Raw genomic sequence first — 23,763 nt, 5'->3', positions numbered from 1 at the left:
CTCAAGCAAGGCTGGATTTCCAGATGTCAGTATCTTGGGTATTATATACCACAAGTAAAGTTGTAGTAAAGCTCTCAGTTAACTAGAATGTGGAAGAACTGTGGAATTTTAGGTAATTTTTTGAAAAACTTTGTTTTCTCTTGGTATGTTTTTTCTGAACACCGTAATTTTCTTTTTTACTGAGCTGTCTTTGGTTATTGAGGGACTGGTGAATTGAGGCCTTTATTCTGAGATGAATGACTTCTAGGCAAGTCACTGATACCCAGGGACCCCATCAGCCTGGGTGTGTCTGGATGACAGATGAGTTGTTACAACCATGTTTCTGATCGAAACCCTAAAATCAGCTCATTTGTTTTGTGGTACACTTCTTATTCCTAAAAGGTAATGTAAATAAAATGACCCGTTAAAAATGATGAGAAGAGAGATTTCAATTATTCAGTGTTTCCAGTTTTATGAGGAGGGGTACAGATGTTAAAACCAGGGCCTCTCCCCGCAGAGTTTACAATCTGGGTAGAGAACAAGAGTGATACCACATAACAGAGGCAAATAATTCTGGGAAATAAATGTCCATCAATGTGTTATTCAAAATACAAGTTCTTACTCAAATGTGTAACCAAATACTGACTCCACAGTGCTTCAGTTATACCTTAAAGGGCTTTGAGCAAATAAAGAATCCTGTTACTGGGTAAAATTAGTGGTCCATCTCACCTTTCCTGAGGCACCAGAGAAAGCTGTAGGGAGAAGTTAATTGTCAAGATAGCTTTTAATTTGTAAATTTATCCGAAGTTTTGAAAATTTCATGGGCAATTTTAGGAATCCCAGTAGTCGGTGACCAGGCTATGTATCCACAACATCTACAGACCACACAAACCCACTCAGATGATTCTCAGAATGGGAGTTCATTCTCAGGTCTGACTTCGTCTTTCTTCACCTTTCCCTCTCATATCCCCAATCACCTGTGTCACAGGACACATGTAAGTAGTTGGGAGGTGATAAACTCTGACAGTAAAGCAAAATCAGAGTTAAAGGCAAACATTTAATGAATCATGTTCAAACACAAGCTAGTCAGTGAAGAACTTTAGGTTCGAAGGGCCAGATGTTCTACATTCCTAAGAAACCGCAATCAGCTTCTCAACCTGATTGAGTATTTTCACACTGTATCTTGCTGCCACAAAATTAGTTGCACATTTTTGAGTGTTGATCTATCACTAAAAGATTTAAGTTAGGAGACAGGAAGAAAATGTTTTGTATCTGTATTTTTTTAAAAAAATCTGTTGATGAACAAGGAGCCAAGTGTCAGTTTCCTATGGGGGGAACATTCTCGTGGAGGTATTGTAAGGCCAAGTCGGTCCACTTCATCTCTTGTTCTTTAACAGATTCTGTGGTGCCTCCGTTGTCCTGTTCAGGCTCAGGAAGCTCATTCTGAAAAGGTACAAAGGACATTCAGAACGATGGCTTCCTTTGCATTAACAAACCCCTTAAAACTCAAGAACACTTAGAAGGAAAACCTGTGAGTTCCTGAAACAGGTAGTAGAGATACCCTACAGAAAGAGCGAGAATCAAAAAAAAGTGAGGAAAAAAAATCACAAGTTTTGATCAAATGTGCCCCATCCACCTCCAGCCAGAACAACAGCATCATGACTCTGGGGCATGTATGGGAGGCACTGTGGCAGAAGGCTAAAGACACAGGATTCCTGGAGCCACTGGGATCCTAGCCCATGACTCCACCATTTCCTGGGGTACTCGGGCGAGGTATTCAGACCTTCGGAGGCTCTGATTCCGTTTCAGCAATGAGAGAAAAAAGTAGTCATCGCCTGTCAGGACTGCCGTGAGGGCTAAGTGAGGTAACGCAGGTCAGCACCACATGGGGTGTCCAGGGCATGAACTACTTGCCATCCTCACCAGTGGCTAGGAACAATGAAATCAGCCAGCACTTAATCATTTGGAGGGGGTGGAGGGGGGAGGCTGCTTTATAGAATGCCACATCTGCTGGCATATTCCTTACGCACGAGAAAGGTATTCAAAACAATCCAATTCAAAACAATTCAAAGGTACCCAACGTGCCTCTGTTACATAATGGAGGTAAGTGGGGAGCACGGAAACATAAGACAATAGAAGAGACTTCCCTTTAGTGGTGGAGCAGGGCAGCAGACAGCAACACACCTTACCCACGACTGTCTGAAAATGGTAAGCTATGGGCCACACTTAGTGTAGAATCTGGGGTAGTGTCCTTATGTATTTCCAGGTTTACTGACATTTAATTTACATATAACATTGTGTAAGTTTAAGGTGTATAACATGATGATACACGTATATACTGTGAAATGATTATTGCAGTAAGGCTAGGTAACATGTTCATCACCTCGCATAGTTCACCAGTTTTTTGTGGTGTGGTGAGAATTTTTTGATAGTTTCCTTGTATTTAAATTTGTTACTATCAGAACTCTGCTTAGTACTAGAATTCTCTGATACCAATATATTTCTTTTCATTTATCTTAATTTAGACTTTATTTTTAAGGGCAGCAAACTGTTACTCAATATCCAGACTTAGGATTTTCCACTGGACTCCAACTTGCAGTATATGAATATAATAACTTTTTCCTTCAAAATGACGTTCAATATGAATAAAATGATTTAACTGTAAGATGTACAAGTATATCTGAATCATATACATTTTGCTCTACAAAGGTAAAACTCAGATTCAAACATACTTGTACAAATTGAAAGGAACTATCATTTACTGTAAAGCAATAATGCACTCAAAGAGAAAATTTGGCTTCAATAACTACTTATAGCTGACAAAGCATAAACAAGTCCTTGGTCAATCAGTTATTTAACTTCATCTCATTCTAAAATAAGCATGTCTTTAATTTGGTCACTATTGTCTCTTGCAACAAAGGCCAACATATAAAATTGCCTATGTGCCTGGAAAACAAACACAAAGTCTCAAAAAATGGCCACAATTCTTTGCAGCTACTCCTATGAAAAGTCAGAGTTTATTTCCCCAACCCTCGGTTGGGGTTGGTCATGTGACTTCTGGGTCTAGGCTCCAGGAAGCCTTGCAGTTTCCTCTCACCCTGCTCTTAGAATCTGAAAATGACTATGTGAAGTCTGGGCTAATTTGCTGGATAATGAGACTGTGGCCTAGTTAGCTCATCATTCCAGCTGACAGCCTGCTAACTGTGAGACATGTCAAAGCCTTCAGAATTACTTAGCCACCAGCCAGTCTGCTGGCCCACTGTAAAACACCACGAAGTCCAGCAGGGATCAACCATGCTAGCAAAGACAAGAAGACTCAGCTGAGTGACAAAATCATGACATAAATAGCTATTGTTTTAAGCCACCATATTTGGGGGATATTTGTTAGGCAGCAGCAAAAGCTAACTGACACAAACATTGCCTTAGGATCACAAGCCCTGGGGAAAAGACATGGATTAGCAACGGGGCCAGGCTACAGCTTGGAAGTCAGCATAGAAATTTCCCTCTCCCTCAACCCCATCCACACAAATGGTCCCCAGATCCTGCTGTCAGCACGTCCAGAATTCAGCGATTCCTCTGCACTTTCTTGCCTTTGTTTAGGCCCTCCTCCTTTGTCTAGGCACTGCATTAGCTTCCTAACTGGCCTCTCTGCTCTGTCACTGGCTCCTTTCTCCTTGGCAGACATTCTCTAATAATGCTGCTGAACTGATCTTCTAGTATTTTTGAACATAGCAGATCTCTACTTTGAGGATCCTCACTCCTCAGGATGACGGGTAAGCTTGGTATCAAATGCTCCTCTCAAAATAAGGTCCAAGACCAACTTTTCTTCTTACTTACAACAGTTATATTCTCCATCCACACTGAATACCTTACCATCTCCCAAAGCCATTCAAAACTTTTGCACATCTATTCCCACTGCTTGTCCACCCTCACTAACCCTCTGTTCCTCCCCTATGACCAGCTTAAATGTGATTTTCCTCCTGAAGCCCTTTCTAATGCCCACCAGGCAAGCAGTCACTTTTTAGACTACACAGCTGTTCATGACCTCCACTCAGAACACTTACTATTACAATTATTTTTTGATATATGCTGCCTTTCTAGACTCAGAGGGGCAGGAAACATCCTTATGTTTACCTAGTACTAAGGCACATAATAGGCTTCAAAGAACTGCTTGCGGAATGAAAGAACCAACAGAAGTCCACAGGACAGGATCTGGAGCCTCACAGACCTCAGTGTGAAGTCCAGCTTATTAGCTACCAACCTTTGGGCAAGATTCCCTCTTTGATCCTATTTTCTTCCTGTACAGTGGGGACATCATCAGCACCCCTGAAGGTTCTTTTAAGGATATAGATAAAATATGTTAGGTTTCAACCTCAGTCCATGGCACAAAACAGGTATTCAATGAAAGTGGAGCTATAATTCTTATTATGCTCTTTTGATTATTTTTCTAAACTTGAACTAAGCTGTCATTTATTACCTGTTATGTGTATTATTCCTTGAACACATTACCTCTTATTCTTAAATGAAAACATATACGGCTGCTGCAGACCACCTGTTCGCAAGCTCTATTTAATCAACAACTCTTGGCAGACTCTAAAGAAAAACAGTCCTGGTTCTTCTTGTTAGGCTTCTATGACATAAACAGAATTTTTAGTAAGCATTTATTCGAGTAAAACATTTAGATCTTATGACATGAGGCTTAACAAACTCCCTGCAGAAGAATTTTCCAGAGATTAGGAAAGAAAAAAGCCTGATGATCTAAATGTAAAAGAAGAAAAGCCAGGTCTCTTCTGAATATTTTCCAGGGAACCTAGAATAGATATGTGCTCCAAAACTTTGAGTTTCTAAAAATGACAGGCCACAGGTAGAAAAATTAAGTGCATATACCACTGCTTCTTGTTCCTCCTTATGGTATGCATTAAGTTCTTTACTACCTTTGGTGTGGTGGACATAACATAGCTCAGAGGACCTCAGTTCTAGTTCTTATATGACCTCTAATTGAGCTGGTCACCTCAGCAATCTGAACCACTTTTCTCTTCAAATACAAAGTTGAGCTAAGTACTCTCCAGAGGTTTCTAGAGTCAGAGGACTCCATAGTTTTGATTTCTTTGACTTCAGTTTATTTGTCCATTGATAACCTACAGCTACTAGGGTCTACCAGATCAGACCTTTAACCCATCACCCTCAGCACACATTACAGCCTACCAGTGGTATTGCAACATCCTCATAAGGCAGCTTGTCTTCTCGCCAAGCATCGTCAATCAAATCCAAGATCCTTCCATCTCTTTGTACCTCACTGTCCATTCTCTTGCAGCTTTGATCTTGTCGGATGGGACCTGTAAACCAAACAGGTTATTTCTTAAACATGAAGAATGAAAAGATGATGTAATCCAGCACTAGGGTTCTCTAGGCTTTCTAGTGTGGATGTTTTGGCATTGGCTCATCCCGGGAAAGACTCATCTCACCTGGATTAGATTACAGTTTCTTTATAACATCACAGTACCTCCCAGCTGATCTTCCTAGTCACACATAGATTCCATCTTTTGGTAAAGTTTTCTCGGATCACTCAGCGTCAGCATGCATTCTGCCCTTGAATGGTTCCTTGTTTTTATGATTCACTAGGCAAGTTAAGTTGGCTTTATGACTGATCGTTCAAGCATTATTGTTTCCAATTGCTGTGCGTACATTTCTTATTAATGATTCAGCATGTTTTCCCCCAATTTGGCCTCAAATTGTTTTTCACCTATTCTTCTTTAGAATACATCTAACTTGTCACACTTTCCAGCTTTTGCACCTAAAAAGGTCTCTTTGCCCCATCATGAACACCTATTTTTCCTTCCAAACTCAGAGTTGGGTGTCAGCTCACCGGGGCTAACGTCTCATTTCCAGAGCTAGGCGCTAAGGTGCCTTCACTCTTCAGGGGCTGGAAGCGTGTTAAGTACAAGGCGGGCACTGACCAGGCCACAGCCACCGTCCCAGGCACATGCCAGTCCCCATAATGAACTGTTACCACTTTCCTGAACAAAATCTTTCTTACACACGTGACTGTCCCAAAGCTTGGAATGCTCTGTCTTCTTCCTTTTTTCCTCAGCTAACCCCCAGTCACTCTAAACAACTTAGCTCCCAGGTGGCCTCCTGCAGGAAGCTTTCTCTAAGCCCCAAGAAGAACGCGGTACCCGCCCCTCCGCAGGTTCCCTATTTCCCTGGGCGCCGTGAATGGGCCCCATCAGGAGCTTGTTACATTGCCCGTTACAGGGTCTTCCCAGACAAGCGGTGCGTGCGTTTCTCCAGGACAGGGGCAGTTTAATTCACCTCTGTTTTAGAGCTCCGTAAGCTTGTAGTTAAAAGAGCAAACCTGGAATGCCTTTTCCCCGCTAAATATGACCCTCTGGGGCCACCACCGTCCGTACAGGCGTGGGATCCCGCCCCACAGCCTCGGCTTCCGGCCCGAGGCGGGCTATACCAAATGCGGAAGCGGGGGACGTCCAGGACCGCCGTGTAAGCCCTTTCTACCCTCCCGACGTGCGGTAAGGGAGGTAGTTATGAGGATGAGGTGAGGACAACGACCTCGGCCGATAGGATCGGCCGAAACCCGAACGTGCTCCTCTCCTACACTACCTAAGCTAGGGCGCGGGAAACCTTTGCCAGCCCTGGCTCAGCGCGGCCAGAACCACGCCCCCAGCGGTCATGTGACAGACGCGCCCTGCTCGCCGATCCCCGGATGTCGGTGAGCCCATTTGGCGAGGCGGAGGGGGAGTCAAGGAGGACGTTGCTTCAATCAAAAGCGAGGGAGCAGTAGGCGGAACGAACGTTCCCAAGACCGTGACTGGACGTCAGGTTGGCGGTGACGCGCGTGCGCGCCCCCGTCCGGAGGTAACGGCGGGAAGACTCGGGGGCGCGCTCGTGGCAGGCCTGTAACCGCATGTGTGAAAGTCCAACAGGCGACGGGTGCCCGTGTCCGGAACCGGAGGCAGCCCTGGCTGCAGTGGGGCCGCAGACTGAGCGGCCGAATGGCCGGGGGCCGACTTCCTCAGCCACCCGCTGGCCTCCAGGCTTGCCTCCGCCGGCCCGGCTCCGCCCCGGCGCCCCGCCCCTCCTCTCCGCAAACGCTTCGCAGACCCGCGAAGCAAGATATGGCCTCTCACGGCGCGCAGTCCGGGCCAGCCAGGTGGTCAGCCCTTCCCCTGAGGCCGGCCGGCGGGAGGGCGGCGGGGTGGGCGAGCTGTTCCCCTTCTCCCAGCGGAGTCGGCGGCGAGTCAGTCTGCCACTTCTAGGGAGGTACCCCCGGCCCAGCCCTCCCGCCTGGGTTGCCTCATCTGGCTAGCTTCCTAGCCTTGTTGCGACTTAGGTTACTGAGGACAGGTGATAGCGGTTCATTTATGGGTGGGAATTTTAGCAAGTTTTTAAAAATAATTGACTTACAAACCTTAATGTTCCAGAGGTACTAGGTAATGTGGGAGAAATCATGAAGGACAGAGTTTGGGGAACCCTGAACTTATTGCTCCATAGAAATCATGGATGCGAAATAAATAGAAAAAAAGGGATGGGTCCATAGAACACTATAATCATGAACATATTTGAAAGCAGTAAACTTGAGGCTCATAATGTAGTTTTTACATCAGAGAGTAAAAGTGAGCTTGCTGTCAGCGACTCGTGTTCATTTACAGCGACTAGTTAAAGCACACGTATTGCGCAGAGTAGTTTTCCTTAAGCATTACAAACGGTTCCTTAAACCAGTGTTAACATTTTTTTTCTTCCTTTAATAAAACAGTACTGTAGGATTTGTGCCCTGTAGTTATACAGTTCCCCACATGCTTGCATTTAACTATTTTCTAGATACGAAGAGGAAACCATCAGGATCATTACACCTTACCTTCAAATATTTCTATACTGATCATAGCTGTAGCTTAATGATATAATAAAGGGTATGTATTTTCTTATTTGAAATGTAGTATCATTAGGTTTTTATCTTGAGCTTCTTGCCTCTTGACTATATCATCAGTGATCAGTATAGTAAGAACGACTGAAATTAAAATGGGCTAAATGTTTAGAAACATTCAGTTACACTACTCTTTAAAATGGATGTAGATTCAGGTTTTAACAATTATTGTAGTTGTGGTATGTATTAACTGTATTGATGCCACTTGTCTCCCGTTAAAAGGTAGAACGACTTTGGCCTTTCCCGTTGTCAGTTAAGGTAGTAGTGGTATTAGATGGTAACAGCATCAGAAGTCAACTTTATTAGAGCTTCCTACTTTTAAACGTATGTCAGCTTGTTTGAAATTCAGCTAAAACCGACACTGACCTGGGTTTCAGGAAATGAATTTTTGGTTTCTGTGTTACTTTAAATTTTTTTCTCTAAGAACTCAGATTGTGTTTTCAGCTTTACAAAACCACAGTTTTGTCATCACATCTATGAAAATTAGTAAAAATCCTATAGGCCCTGATGCTGGGAAAGATTGAGGGCAGAAAGAGAAGGGGTCAATGGAAGAGGATGAGATGGTTGGATGGCATCACTGACTCATTGGATGTAAGTTTGAGCAAACTCCAGGAGATAGTGAAGGATAGGGAAGCCTAGCGTGCTGTAGTCCATGGGGTTGGAAAGAGTTGGACATGACTTAGCGACTGAACAACATTGTCAGTATTCAGTCTGGGTTCAGATTTTCCCACCTGCCCCATATATGTGTTTTTAAAATCAGCTTGTTTGGATTAAAATCCCATAGAGATCCATGTGTTGCATTGAGTTGATATACTTTTTCAATCTTTTTCTGTTTTTTTTTTTTTAAGATTTTTTTGCTTTGTTTTGATGAAGATCATTTTTAAAGTCTTTTGTTGAATTTATTACAACATTGCTTCTGTTTTATGTTTTGTTTTTTTGGGCACTTGGCATGTGGGATTTTAGCTTTCTGACCAGGGATGGAACCAGCAACCTCCTGCACTAGAAGGTCCTGTACTAGAAGGACCTCCAGGGAAGTCCCTCAATCTTTTTTAATGTTACAATATTGTTGCCTCCCTTTTTTCCCTTAACTTCTAGATTTAGTTGATTGCATCCAGATGCCATCTTTTAACTTGTACACCTATTCCCTTTATTTCCTTTAAAGGGAGTAAACTGGTAGTGAGATCTAGACTTGCACAGCCCATATAGTAGGTGTCAACCACCTGTGGCTACTTAAATGAATTAAATAAAACTAAAAATTTCAGTTTTCTAGTTGCACTGGGCACATTTCAAGTGTCTAATCCGTCTATGGGGTCGCACAGAGTTGGACACGACTGAAGCGACTTAGCAGCAGCAGCAGTAGCAGCAGCAGCAGCAGCAGCAATACACATATGCCAAATAGCTACTCTTCAAATGCTGTATATACAAAGTGTCTTCATAATTGCATAAAATTCTGTTGAACAGCACTGATCTAGAAGCTTGATCAGATTCAACCTTGACTCTTTTGGGGGAGGAGGCAGAAGAAGATTTCATTGTTGGTGCAAAATCCTTCAGTGAGGCACGTTATTTCTGAGTTTCTCTCTTTCTTAATGTTAAGATTGAGCAGCATGGGTTCAGGTATTGTCAGCCCAATCCATTCATCATGAAATTATCCACGAACCATTCACTTAATGGTGAGATCCTTTCATGGCTTTAGATTGCTTATATCCATTATTGCATTAGGGGCTGCATTATAGTGATTTTCTGATTCCATCATTCCTTAGTATTAGCTGGAAATTTTTTATGAAGAACTTTTTAACTCACCAGCTGTTTGATTACCCCACCAGCTATTTGAAATACAGTTTGTACAAGAAAAGCAAGAAAAATGCTTAATTCTTTCCCTCTATTTTCAGAGCACAGTAATGAGTTGGTGGCCTAGCAACCTTCAAAGGTAACCATGAGGATTTTCTTTTTTTTTTAATCATCATGAACTTATAGATTTGAATATATTTAAAGTTTCTCAACCTACTGCAGTCTTTTTTTTTTTTTGCATACTCAAGTTGTTGGCAAGTGGCAGCCTGTTTAAGTTGGCTCCTGTCCACTTTGATATGACCAGTGGTAGTCTTTGAGAGTTTCTTTATTTTCTTTTAAAACATGTTCCTGGCTCACTTATACATTTCTGGCCACCAAGCAGCCCTGGTTCTTTGAGGTGATTTGAGAGACAAGTCTGGGTGCTAGAGGTGCTCTTGCTACTAGGTTGGTCATTGGTTTTAGGATTTACAGTAGCCAAAGTTAGGAAATAGGTACATTTTAAAAACAAGAAACATACAGAATTCACATTGATATTGCCAATTTAATTTCATAGCTTTTTAAAAACACTTGATTTTATATTTTTTATATCTTTTTCTCTTTTGCTTATTAACATAGTTACTTTTTTCCTATATGTAATTCTTTTAAATTAAGAATACCAAATTTACTGTTAACTGTTTCCTGAATTTAGTTTAGGATTTCTTTGTAGTACTTTTTTGTCCTTAGTACCTACGCCACCTGAAATATATACAGTAAAGTTGTTGTGTTTTCAAAGCGTATGAAGCAATTTGTTACATGGTAAGGCTGCCAACTTGGTATCTAGTTGATAGTTTATTTCGTTTCCAGTAATTTTCAGTACTGCTTTTTTTTTTTCCCTTCATTTGGATTTGTTTCATTATAAGTAAAACATTGGCATAGTGCCTGTAAAACAAGTACCCATTAAGGTCCATCCTGACAAGTTTAGCTTCCTGTTTTCTCTACCCTGACTATTTCCCTTTCTTACAAGTATCGTATTTACCAGTTTGGGGCTTGTCCTTACGTAAGAACAAATGCACTATATATTATATATCTATATATAATTTTATATGCTTAATGTGTTTTGACAATTATGCATAACATGTAGTTTATATTTCTCTACTGTGAACAGGGTTAAGCATCTTTTCATATGTTTATTTGGATTTCTCTTTCTGTGAACTCTTTGTTCTTATCTTCTGCCCATTTTTCTATAGATTTCTTTTTTCCCTTCAGTTTTTAGTAGTTTTAGTCTTTATGCATTTGGATAATTAACCCCTTGTGATAAAACTTTAAGTATTGTTGTCAGTTATCTTTCAGCTTTGCTTACAGCATTTTTACCATGTAAGATTGTATTTTTGTCTACTAAAAATTTTTTAGTCTTTGCCCTTATTCTTTCTGAATTTGGAGTCATAATTTAGACCATGTTTTAAAATTTCACTTTTATTTTGGGAGGTTTCTTAGATCTTTTATCTGATAATTTTGTCCCTTAAGTTTAAGTAGGAACCCTTCTGGGCATTTGTAAATGATACTGATTATTTATTGGAGCAGGTACAGTTTTTCAGTCATAGTATATCTGACACAGCCATAGATCTTTGTAATCACAGTAACACTAAGGCAGGTAAGGGACAAAACATTGTAATCCTCCTTTAAAATGAGACTTGATGAATAGACATATTCTTTCTCTTAGGATTAATTCATAATTCCAACTAGATTTATTTTCTTTCTGTGTCCCATTTTGTGAATAATTTGATCTCAGGCACATACTTCTGGATATTTTTCCTGATCTATAAAATGAAGAAGCTAAATTGGAGGCCTTCTGGTCCTTTCTAGCTCTTAAATTCCAATATGTTAATGAATTTCAAAGATTTGTCAATTATTAGGTACCTTCTTTGGATTCTTTTTCTCTAAGATTTAAAGTATGTTTTCCCAGCTTTCCAGACTTGATGAAAAAGCCTGTATTTCTTTTAACCACCTTATTCTAGATTTCACTGATTTAAAACAGTCTTCATTCCAAAGGAGATTTTTAATTATAACTTTTGATTGTTGATGTCTTGGTCTAAATGCTGAAATGACTAAGCTTGTCCTGTGCCAATTATAGAGCTGCAAAGTTTCTATTTAACTACTTTAACATTTTATGTTAATGGCAAGGAATAACAGATTATGACACTAATTATTAGGTTGGTGCAAACATAATTGTGGTTTCAGACTGAATTTTAAATCATTATAACTAGGCTCAAGTGCATCTTTAGTAGTCAAAATAGTGTGTTAAGTTGCTCAGTCATGTTTGAGTCTTTGCGACCCCATGGACTGCAGCCTGCCACGCTCCTCTGTCCTTGGGATTCTCCAGTCCATTGGAGTGGATTGCCATTCCCTTCTCCAGAGGGTCTTCCCCACCCTAGGATCAAACCCATGTCTCTTATGTCTCCTCCATTGGCGGGTGGTTTCTTTACCACTAGCGCCACCTGGGAAGCCCAATCAAAATAGGAACCCTTACAGTCAACATATTTTTGCCAACAACAAATAAGTTTGTTTATTCCTATAGCATAAAAATTCATGCCTTGGGATTTCATGAACTCATGGAAAGCATTTTCTGCCACTGCGCTGGTTGTGGAAGCATTTTCCCTGTAAAAAGTTTTTAAGATGCTTGAAGATGTGGTAGTTGGTTGAGTCAGGTGAATATGGCGGATGAGGCAAAACTTTGTAGCCCAATTAGTTAAACTTTTGAAGTGTTGGTTGTGTGACATGTGGTCAGGCGTTGTCGTGGAGAGGAATTGGGCCCTTTGTGCTGACTAGTGCCAGCTGCAGGCATTGCAGTTTTTGGTGCATCTCATCAATTTGCTGAGCATTCTTCTCACACGTAATGGTTTCACTGGGATTCAGAAAGCTGTAGTGTATCAGACAGGCAGCAGACCACCAAACAGTGATCATGACCTGTTTTTGGTGCACATTTGGCTTTGGGAAGTGCTTTGGAGCTTCTTTGCAGTACAACCGCTGAGGTGGTGGTTGCCATTTATCCTATAACATCCACTTTTCATCGCATGTCACAGTCCGATTGAGAAATGATTCATTGTTGTTGTGTACAATAAGGGAAGATGACATTTCAGGACGACAATTTTTTTTTTTTTGCAGTCAGCTCATGTGGCACCCACTTACTGAGGTTTTTCACCTTTCCAATTTGCTTCAAATGCCAAACGACTGTAGAATGATGCTGAGTTCTTCAGCAACTTCTTCTGTAGCTGTAAGAGGATCAGCTTCAGTGATCCTTTCACTTGATGGTTGTCAACTTCCGATGGCTGGCCACTGTGCTTCTCATTTTCAGGCCTCTCGTCTCCTTTGCAAAACTTCTTGAACCACCATTGCACTGTACATTCATTAGCAGTTCCTGGGCCAAATCCATTGTTGATGTTGTGAGTTGTCTCTGCTACTTTATGACCCATTTTGAACTCAAGAAAATTGTTCAAATTTACTTTTTGTCTAACATCATTTCCCTAGTCTAAAATAAATATAAAATAAATATCAAGTAATAAGTCATTAGCAAAAAAATATAAAGCTAGAAATGTGCATTAAAATGATGTATAACATAACCACATTTATATAAAAATGTATTCCAACATCAAATGGCAAAGTTTGACAGTGCAAACCCATAATTACTTTTGCACCAACGTAATACTTAAAATTGTATTTTTTTTGGACAAAGAATAAACTTTACATAATTATTGCATGGAACAGGCCAAAAAAGAAAGCAGAGTAATGTACTGCATGCAGCTGAATGAGGGTCAGATTGTTAGGAAAGGAGTCTGTGATATAGCTGCGAGAGAAACTCAGAAAAGTCCATAGAAATCTGAGTTCTTGCTTTTTACCTGATCCTCAGGAAGGAGAAGGGATGGTGTTTGTTAGCTGCTCAAGAAGATGGTGAAAGTATTTTTTAAAAAACATTCTATATTAGATTATTTTCTGTAGCAAATGTTACTTATCCTCCCTACATCACCCCCACCTTTTGTTTAAAACAGATCTCATTGTCTTAGACCATGATTTTACTTTCTGAAATGGGCTATGTTCACTGTTGTGCTGCTGCCCTCTGGTGTCCATGGTGGTGGTGTCACGGTTCAATCTGTATTTCTTCCTGTGTCCAGACTTTTCAGTTTGGTTTCATTTTGTTTATATCAGGAAGATACTATTAAATCAAAAGAAGATATGCTGATGTATTTTAAGACCTGGAATACTGTAAAATATATAAAGATCACATATTGGCTGGAGCTTAGGAGTCACAGTGCCTAGGTTGGAGTCCTGGGACTGTGGTTTGTAGTTTACCATAGTCAAGTTAACCTTTCAAGCCTCAGTTTCCTCAAAATGATGGTATGTATCTTTTATGATTGTTATGAAGATTGAATTAGACAGTATAGACAAGGCAGAACAGTTGAGCATTCAGTGACTTTTAGCTTTTCACTGGACATGAATTTGAGTAACTCCTGAAACTAACGGAGGACAAAGGAGCTTGGCATGCTATAGTCCATGGTGTCAGACACAACTTAGCGACTGAACAACAACAAAATAAATATTGCTAATTATTAAATAATGTCATCCAGAAAATATATTGTGTATTATGTTACTAAATCTAAATATCCACATAGAGTTGTCAAGAGCATGGTACTTACAGTATATATGTGTTTGACCATTAGAATCCCTTTAAAAACTGGAAAAAATTTTGGAGACTATATAGGTCATGCCTCTTCATAAAGAAAGAAAGTGAAGTCCAAGGACACAAAGCTAGTTAGTTGCAGAGTAAGACTCTGTCCTGGATCTTCATCTGCCTAGTACTGTCTGAACTGTGTACTGCCTTTCAGTTCCCTGCAGTGGAGCAAAGCAGAATCTTTGTCTTGTTGTAATTGACTGTATCATTGTTTGAAAGACAGTGGAATAGAACATGAAAACCTTTAACTGTTTATTTTGTCTAATTTTGGTATAATAAAAATGATAAACCAACTAGAAAGAAATCCTCTCTGCCATATTTATGCATGAATAGTTATTTAATACTCCTGATAGTAACTTTAGAAATAAGTGCAGATAATGTGCCGTGGTTGTATTTTCCAGTCTTCTTCTCCTGTGTTTGCAGGATACCCTATGCATGTCTGTATCACTGTATTTATCACTTTAGGGGAACATTTTAGTAAATTTTTTTCTTTCCCATACTGGACTATTAATTCCTTGAAAAGGGCTATTTCAGTTTCAATACTGTATATCTAGTGGTTAGTTCAGTTCCATTCAGTTCAGTTGCTCAGTCGTATCCGACTCTTGCGACCCCGTGAACCGCAGCACGCCAGGCCTCCCTGTCCATCACCAACTCCTGGAGTCTACCCAAACCCATGTCCATTGTGTAAGTGATGCCATCCAACCATATCATCCTCTGTCATCCCCTTCTCCTCCTGCCCTCAATCTTTCCCAGCATCAGGGTCTTTTCTGATGAGTCAGCTTTCCGCATCAGGTGGCCAAAGTATTGGAGTTTCAGCTTCAACATCAGTCCCTCCAATGAACACCCAGGACTGATCTTCTTTAGGATGGACTGGATGGATCTCCTTGCAGTCCAAGGGACTCTCAAGAGTCTTCTCCAACACCACATTTCAAAAGCATTAATTCTGCATTCAGCTTTATAAGTCCAACTCTCACATCCATAACATGACTACTGGAAAAACCATAGCCTTGACTAGATGGACCTTTGTTGGCAAAGTAATGTCTCTGCTTTTTAATATGCTGTCTAGGTTGGTCATAACTTTCCTTCCAAGGAGCAAGCGTCTTTTAATTTCATGGCTGCAATCACCATCCGCAGTGATTTTGGAGCCCAGAAAAATAAAAGTCAGCCGCTGTTTGCACTGTTTCCCCATCTATTTGCCATGAAGTGATGGGACCAGATGCCATACTCTTAGTTTTCTGAGTGTTGAGCTTTAAGCCAACTTTTTCACTCTCTTCTTTCACTTTCATCAAGAGCCTCTTTAGTTCTTCGCTTTCTGCCATAAGGGTGGTGTCATCTGCATATCTGAGGTTATTGATATTTCTCCCAGCAATCTTGATTCCAGCTTGTGCTTCTTCCAGCCCAGCGTTTCTCATGATGTACTCTGCATATAAGTTAAATAAGCAGGGTGACAATATACAGCCTTGACGTACTCCTTTTCCTATTTGGAACCAGTCTGTTGTTCCATGTCCAGTTCTAACTGTTGCTTCCTGACCTGCATACAGGTTTCTCAAGAGGCAGGTCAAGTCCTCTTAGAGCAATATAATTTGAAGAGGATTCAGAGTTGAGCCTCTGAATGTTGAAGGAAGAAAGCAGTTCTTCAGGAATGAGTAGTGGTTTGACACATGAACATTCTGAAGATTTGTGATAAGTGAGAAACTTACAGCAGTTACTGTTCTTTGGCATATCCAGATTTAAGGGCGGTCTTTCTCGTCTCATCTGCCTTTCTTTATGGTGTGTCTTTCTCTTTCTGTGATAGTCTGTTCTGTCTCCCTTCCCTTCTTTCTTTGCTAGATTCTTTTCAGTTCTCCAGCTATAGACCAGGTAAAAAAGGGAGGGGAATTGAGATAAGCCAGCCGAGAGCATTCAGCGCAGATCGGGTTGAAATGCCACACTAAGCCCTGGAGCTGCGGGTGTAAATAAAACTGATTTTCTGCCCTTGAGGGTGGAATAGTAAGGGAAAAGGGTGGGAAAAAAGACATTTCCAGTGTGATGTAACTCCAGTGAAATGACCTGTTAAGGACTAAGAACAATGAAGTGCAGAGGAAGGAGGTCAGTAGTCGCCTCTTAGGGGATGGAAGCTGTTCTAGGAGCTTCATGGGCCTGTCATCTAGAGTTGAATAGGAGCTCCCATGATGGACCAATAAGTTCAAGCACAGAACATTTACCTTTTAACACTGTCTCTTTAAAGAAGCTCACTTTTCCTCTGACCTCTGGATTTGTTAGTGTCTGTGTCCCTCTGCTGCTAGCACCCACTTCCACCCAGACCTGCTCTTACGTGAGAAAGTAGGGGTGCCACAATAAGGCATTTGATTTTAGTCATGCGGGGAAGTGTCAGTGGCAGCGCAGATCATTGGAAGTTATTTTGAAGTGTGTTTGTTTCTGCTATTTCTTGAAGGGATATTCCTTGACTCTTCTACAGTTATCCTAAGGAGTACTACGTTTTCTCATTGTTAATTTGTATGCTTTCATTCACATTCTTAAGTTTGTAAGTTGGAATGTTGCAACATAAAAAATGAGTTTTCTCCTGACTGACTTTTTTGCTTTCCCAGTTGCCAAAACAAAGGAGATTTGGCGATGGAGGCTTTGTTGGAAGGAATACAAAATCGGGGGCATGATGGGTAAGTTTGCTTTTGACCCTAAGTTTCTCACTGAGTTTAAAAAGCATGTCTGAGTTACGCCTCTGACCATTTTGTGCTTTGGGCACAGAAGCAGAAATGTGAACAAAATCTAGGCTGATCGTGTCATGTTTGTGGACAGCATGTCTCCTTGGGGTGTTTCCCTCATCTCAGCAGTGTGAAGCTGGATATTTTCTGTCAACCCGCTTTACATTTTCGACTTTTAAAAAACAAAAGGATTTTGTGACACTAAGAGCAAATGATTTTTTTTTTTAAATATTTAAGCCTTAGTAGTTATTTCTCTGTGGCCATTCCTAGAAACCTCTTTGAATCCAATACATTTGTGTCCACTTGTGTTTTTACCTTTGTAATATCTGACATCTCCTGAAATATTGAAGGACATCAGTAAGTTTACAGGAAGATAGATTGTAGTAAGTTGCTTATAATAAGTTGGAAAGAAGTAGTTGAAATAAATTTGGCTCAAGGAAGAATTTCTTAAGACAGTTCTTAAAGTTGTATTGTCATTTTTCTACTTGTTTCCAAAGATTTTTATTTGCTTGGCTAGCTGAGAATATGACGTATGCTTGCCTGGATTCTTCGGAAAGCTTCCCTGAAATGTTAAAGATGAGATAGTTGTTGGTTATGGAAGTCTCACTCCCAAACCAGACTTCCATCAGTCTGTGTTTGGCCACATGATGTAGGCTTTAGGTTGGCTGCTGGAGGAAGACTGTTCTGTGGAATAGCTGATCACCTTATGTGCCTTAAAGGGAAAAGCTCAGAGATCCTGTTTTTTACTTCTGATTATTTGTTGACGTTGTTCCACCTTAGGTAGGTTTACATTTGCTCTGTTTTTACCTGTGAAAGATGAAAAGCCACTTGGAGATATGTTCTGTGTTCTTAAGGGTCTGTTCTTATTTATAGGGGATTTTTGACATCCTGTGAAGCAGAACTGCAGGAGCTCATGAAACAGATTGACATAATGGTAGCTCATAAAAAATCTGAATGGGAAGGACAGACACACGCTCTAGAAACTTGCTTGGACATCCGTGAACGGGAACTTAAGGCTCTCAGGAGTCAGTTGGATTTGAAACACAAAGAGGTAATGCAGACGATTTGCTGCTCTTATTGATATTTTCACTTTGCCTTTTATTAGGTTGGTGCAAACGTAACTGTGGTTTCAGACCGTGAATTTTAAATCATTATTCAGTTCAGTTCAGTCACTCAGTCGTGTTTGACTCTTCGCGACCCCATGAACCGTGGCACTCCAGGCCTCCCTGTCCATCACTAACTCCTGGAGTTCACCTAAACCCATGTCCGTCGAGTCAGTGATGCCATCCAACCGTCTCATCATCTGTTGTCCCCTTCTCCTCCTGCCCTCAATCTTTCCCAGCATCGGGGTCTTTTCAAATGAGTCAGCTCTTCGCATCGGTGGCCAAAGTATTGGAGTTTCAGCTTCAACATCAGTCCCTCCAATGAACACCCAGGACTGATCTCCTTTAGGATGGACTGGTTGGATCTCCTTGTAGTTCAAGGGACTTTCAAGAGTCTTCTCCAACACCACAGTTCAAAAGTATCAATTCTTCTGCATTCAGCTTTCTTTATAGTCCAACTCTCACATCCATAACATGACCACTGGAAAAACCATAACCTTGACTAGATGGACCTTTGTTGGCAAAGTAATGTCTCTGCTTTTTATTATAATTATGCTCAAACACATCTTTATTAATCAAAATGGGAATCATTATATTCAACACATTTTTGCCAATAAGAAAGAAGTTTGTTCCTGTAGCATAAAGATCCCTGCCTTGGGATTCCATGGACTCTTGGAAAGCATTTCTGCCTCCTGCTAGTTGTGAAAGTGTGTTCACTGAAAAAAGTTGTTGAGATGCTTGAAAAAGTGGTAGTTGGCGAGAGGTCGGCTAAATACCGCAGATGAAACAAGACTTCGTAGCCCAATTCATTCAACTTTTGAAGTGTTGGTTGTGTGATGTGCAGTGGGGCATTGTCGTGGAGAAAAATTGGGACCTTTCTGTTGACCAGTGTTGGCTGCAGATGTGGCAGTTTTTGGTGCATCTCCTCAATTTGCAGAGCATACTTGTAGATGGAATGGTTTTGCCAGGATTCAGAAAGCTGTAGTGGATCAGATGGGCCGCAGACCAACATACAGTGACCACAACCCTTTTTTTTGGTGTGTTTGGCCTTGGAAAGTGCTTTGGGGCTTCTTTGTGGTCCAGTCACTCAGCTGGTTGTCTCTGGTTGTCATGTGAAATCCACTTTTTGTTGCATGTCACAATCAGGTCAAGAAATAGTTCATTGTTGTTGGGATTTTTTTGATTTGTGGTCAGCTCACAAGGTACCTACTTATCAAACTTTTTCACCTTTCCAATTTGCTTCAAATGCCAGATGACTGTAGAATGGTCAACACTGGGTTCTTTGGCAGCTTCTCATCTAGTTCTAAGAGGATCAGCTTCGACAATCCTCTCGGTTGTTGTTAGCTTCTTACTGCTGGTCACTGTGCTCCTCATCTTTAAAGTTCTTATCTTCTTTGCAAAACTTCTTGAACCGCCACTTCATTGTAAGTACATTAGCAATTACTGGACCAAATGTGTTGTTGATGTTGCAAATTGTCTCCACGGCTTTATAACCCATTTGGAACTCAAATAAGAAAATTTTTCAAATTTGCTTTTTGTCTAGCATTATTTCCATAGACTAAAGATAAAATAAATAGCAAGTAATAAGTCATTAGCAAAGAAATATAAAGTGAAAAATGTGCATTAAAATGATGTATAACAATCACACTTAAGAATGCATTCCAATATCAAATGGCAGAGTTCAACAATGCAAAACTGCAATTACTTTTGCACCAACCTAGTATGTTTCTTATATATTTGTTGAAGAAAGCATTTAAGTTTTTTTTTAAACTCAATTTATTAAAACAAAACACCGATCACTCATTTTTTCCACCCTCTGATCCAAGTTTTGCCTCTTGTAGCCACCAGTGTGTTTTCTTTATCTATGAGCTCATTTTTTGTTTGTTTTTGTAGATTCTACATGTAAGAGAGATCAGACAGTATTTGAGTATCTGTCTTTCTTTGTCTGAATTACTTCATTTAGTGTAATGCCCTCAAGGTCCACCCATGCTGTGGCAAGTGGCAACTTTTTTGTTTTTTATGGCTGAATAATATTCTTTATATATACACATATCCCATGATTTCTTTATCTATTCATTCATCAGTAAATACTGAGGTTGTTTCCACATCTTTGTATTATAAATAATTCTACAGTGAACACGAGGATGCATGTATCTTTTTTAATTAGTGTTTTTTAATTTTCTTCAGATAAATACTCAGAAGTGAAATTACTAGATTGTATGGAAGAGTTGACTCATTGGAGAAGACTCTGATGCTGGGAGGGATTGGGGGCAGGTGGAGAAGGGGACGACAGAGGATGAGATGGCTGGATGGCATCACTGACTCGATGGACGTGAGTCTGAGTGAACTCTGGGAGTTGGTGATGGACAGGGAGGCCTGGCGTGCTTCGATTCATGGGGTTGCAAAGAGTTGGACACGACTGAGCGACTGATCTGATCTGATCTGATGGTAGTTCTATTTTTAATTTTTTGAGGAATCTCTGTATTATTTTCCATAATGGTTGCGTGAACGTAAGTGTTTGCAAACAGTGCACAAGGTTTCCCTTTTTGTCTGCGTCCTTGCCAATACTTGTTATTTGTTGTCTTTTTGATACTAGCCATTCTGCAAGGTTTGAGTTGCTCTCTCATTGTGGTTTTGATTTTCATTTCCCTGATGATTAGTGATGTTGACCATCTTTTCATGTCCCTGTTAGTTATCTGTATGTCTCCTTTGGAAAAATGTCTATTTGGATCTTTTGCCCATTTTTTCATTGGATGTTTTTTTTTTGTTTTTGAATTTTTTCATTGGATGTGTTTTTTTGCTTTTGAATTGTGTAAGTTCATTGTGTGTTTTGGGTGTCAACCCTCTGTCAGTTACTAATGTGCAAATATTTTCTCCCATTCAGTAGGTTGCCTTTTTCATGTTGTTGATGGTTTCCTTTGCTGTGCAGAAGCTTTTTAGTTTGATGCAGTCACACTTGTGTATTTTCCCTTTTGCTGCTTTTACTTTTTTTACTTTTGCTTTTGGTACAGATTCAAAATATTATCACTAAGACCTATATCAAGGAGCTTGCTGCCTATGTTTTCTTCTAGGAGTTTTATGGTTTCAGGTCTTAATGTTCAAGTCTTTAATCCATCTTGAGTTAACTTTGTGAATGGTGTAAGATAGTGGTTTAGCTTCATTCTCTTGCATGTGACTGTCCAGTTTACCTAACATTATTTATTGAAACTGTCTTTCCCCATTGTATATTCTTGGTTTGTTTGTCATAAATTAATTGACCATATATATGTGGGTTTATTTCTGGGCTCTTTTTTCTGTTCTATGGATCTAAGTCTCTGATTTTATGCCCATAAAACTTTACTGTTTGCATGTAATAATAGCCTTATAATATACTTGGAAGTTAGGGACCATGGTGCCTCCAGCTTTGTTCTTTCTCAAGATTGCTTTGACTGTTCAGTTCCATACAAATGTTAGGATTTTTTTGTTTGTTTTATTTATGTGAGAAATGCCATTAGAATTTTGGTATCTACTGCACTGAAGTTGTAGATTGCTTTGGATAGTAGTGCCATTTTAATAATAGTGATTCTTTCAGTCTTTCAACTTTCCATTTATTTGTGTCTTTTTCAATTTCTTTTGCTAACATTTTGTAGTTTTCAGTATACACGTATTTCACCTTGTTGGTTAAATTTACTCCTAGGTGGTTTACTATTTTTATGCAGTTGTAAATGAGATTATTGTCTACAATTTCTCTTTCTGATAGCTTGTTATTAAACACAATAGATTTTTAAATTGATTTTGTATCCTGTAGTATTACTGAAATCATTTATTAGTTCTGTTGGTTTGTGATGGAGTCTGCGGTTTCCTAGCTACGTTCATGTCATCTGCAAACAGTGACAGTATTGCTTCTTCCTTTCCAATTTGAATGCCTCTTCTTTCTTTTTCTTGCCTAACTATTCTGGCTGCAGCTTCCAATACTCGGTTGAAGAAAAGTGGTGAAGTGAGCATCCTTGTATTATACCTGATCTTAGAGGAAAAGCTTCAGGATTTTCAACATTGAGTATGTTAGCTGCGTGCTTGTCATGTGTGCCATTGTGTTAAGGTATGTTTCCTCCATACTAGCTTTGTTGAGAGATTTGAGATTTTTATCGTAAATGAGCGTATTTGAGTTTTGTCATATTTTTTATGCATCTATTGAGATGATCATAGCATTTTTGTCTTCATTTTGTTACATAGTGTATCACATTGACTGATTTACAGTTGTTGGACCATTCCTGCGTCTCTGAAATAAATCTCACTTGATAATGGTATGTGATCCTTTTAATGTATTGCTGAATATTTTGTTGAGAATTTTTGTATCTATGTTCCTCAGGGATATTAGTCTGTAAAAAAAAATTTTTTTTTTGTAGTACTTTTGTCTGGTTTTGGTGCAGGGTAATACCGCCCTCATAAATTGTGTTTCATCCCCCCTCTTATATTTTTTGGAAGAATTTGAAGAAGATTGATATTGATTCTTCTTTGAATGTTTCATAGAATTCACCAGTGAAGCCATTTGGTCCTGGACTTTCATTTGTTGAGAGTTTTTGATTACTGATTCAATCTGATTGCTAGTGATTGGTCTATTCAGACTTTCTGTTTCATCGTCATTTAGTCTTTGAGCATATACGTTTGTAGGAGTTTATCCATTTCTTCTGGTTTGTCTAATTTGTATGCATATTATTGTTCATAGTAGTCTGTATGATCCTTTGCATTTCTGTGGTATCACTTGTAATATCTCCTCTTTCATTTTTGACTTATTTGAGTCATTTCTCTTATTTTTCTTAGTCTAGCTAAGGTTTTGTCAATTTTATTTGCCTTCTAAAAACTAGCTCTTAAAGTTTCACTGATCTTTGTTGTCTTTTTAGTCTCTATTTCATTTATTTCTATTCTAAAGGACAACAGAGGATGAGGTGGTTGAATGGCATTACCACCTCAATGGACATAAGTTTGAGTAAACTCCTGGAGTTGGTGATGGACAGGGAGGCCTGGCGTGCTGCAGTCCATGGGGTCGCAAAGAGTTGGACACAACTGAGTGACTGAACTGAACTGAATCTTTATTTCCTCTCTTGTACTAACTTTGGGCTTTGTATTGTCTTTTTCCAATTCATTAAGGTGAAGTTAGATTGTGTGTGAGATTTTTCTTGCTTCTTGAAGTAGGTATTTATCACTGTAAACTTCCCTCACAGAACTGTTTTTACTGTATTTTATAAATTTTAGCATGTTAATGTTTACGTGTTTGTTTTTCTTAAGGTATTTTTGATTTCTCTTTTGATTTCTTCTTTGGCCAGTTGGTTATTCAGTAGCATGTTGTTTAATCTCCACATAGTTGTATATTTTCCGTTTTTCGTCATGTAATTTCTCATTTCATGCCATTGTGATTGGAAAAGATGCTTGATGCGATTTAAATATTCTTAAATTTATTAGGACTTGGTCTCTGGCCTAACATATGATTTATCTATCTATTAAAGATGTTTAATATATACTTGAGAAGAATGTGTATTCTGTTGTTTTCGGATGGAATGTTCTGTAAATATC

At 39.7% G+C, this 23,763-nt stretch overlaps 2 protein-coding genes and 1 long non-coding RNA gene across 16 annotated transcripts in view; 1 reads left to right on the top strand and 2 right to left on the bottom strand.

Moving 5' to 3' along the window:
- Positions 1-1,016: 1,016 nt before the first annotated feature.
- Positions 1,017-6,417, bottom strand: ANAPC13 (anaphase promoting complex subunit 13). Of its 5 annotated transcripts, none has more exons than XM_027545567.1 (3): positions 6,335-6,417; positions 5,185-5,315; positions 1,017-1,422 (listed from the first exon to the last, which is right to left on the bottom strand). In XM_027545567.1, exons 2-3 carry the CDS (start codon positions 5,281-5,283, stop codon positions 1,297-1,299), a joined length of 225 nt encoding a protein of 74 aa, XP_027401368.1. In that variant the 5' UTR covers positions 5,284-5,315; positions 6,335-6,417; the 3' UTR covers positions 1,017-1,296. The 5 variants fall into 5 exon arrangements, with proteins under 5 accessions (XP_027401368.1, XP_027401347.1, XP_027401376.1 ...); XM_027545546.1 differs by having other exon boundaries at positions 6,292-6,398; XM_027545575.1 differs by lacking the exon at positions 6,335-6,417 and adding an exon at positions 6,017-6,177.
- On the bottom strand, positions 3,566-5,177 carry LOC113894995. Its single transcript, XR_003511726.1, has 2 exons — positions 4,489-5,177; positions 3,566-4,314 (listed from the first exon to the last, which is right to left on the bottom strand). It is a non-coding gene; the product is annotated as an uncharacterized LOC113894995 (long non-coding RNA).
- A 173-nt stretch (positions 6,418-6,590) lies between the features above and the next one.
- Positions 6,591-23,763, top strand: part of CEP63 (centrosomal protein 63) — a 73,964-nt gene continuing 56,791 nt past the window's right edge. Inside the window, exons 1-4 of one of the 10 annotated variants that reach the window (XM_027545477.1) lie at positions 6,591-6,852; positions 9,808-9,845; positions 16,997-17,065; positions 17,984-18,161. In XM_027545477.1, the coding sequence (XP_027401278.1) occupies positions 9,817-9,845; positions 16,997-17,065; positions 17,984-18,161 (276 nt within the window). In that variant the 5' untranslated portion in view covers positions 6,591-6,852; positions 9,808-9,816. The other 9 variants (XM_027545461.1, XM_027545511.1, XM_027545520.1 and 6 more) reach the window with 9 other exon arrangements.

The sequence above is a fragment of the Bos indicus x Bos taurus genome, chromosome 1, assembly GCF_003369695.1.
Source record: "Bos indicus x Bos taurus breed Angus x Brahman F1 hybrid chromosome 1, Bos_hybrid_MaternalHap_v2.0, whole genome shotgun sequence".
Lineage (NCBI taxonomy): Eukaryota > Metazoa > Chordata > Mammalia > Artiodactyla > Bovidae > Bos > Bos indicus x Bos taurus.
Note: the sequence above shows the minus strand (reverse complement) of the source record. Positions and strands in the feature narration are given on the sequence as shown.

Excerpts from the sequence above, each read along its gene's own strand:
- ANAPC13 (XM_027545567.1), bottom strand. The coding sequence starts at position 5,283 with ATGGACAGTGAGGTACAAAGAGATGGAAGGATCTTGGATTTGATTGAC. Across the intron at positions 1,423-5,184 it reads AGGATGTTGCAATACCACTG|AATGAGCTTCCTGAGCCTGA; the intron begins GTAGGCTGTAAT and ends GTACCTTTTCAG.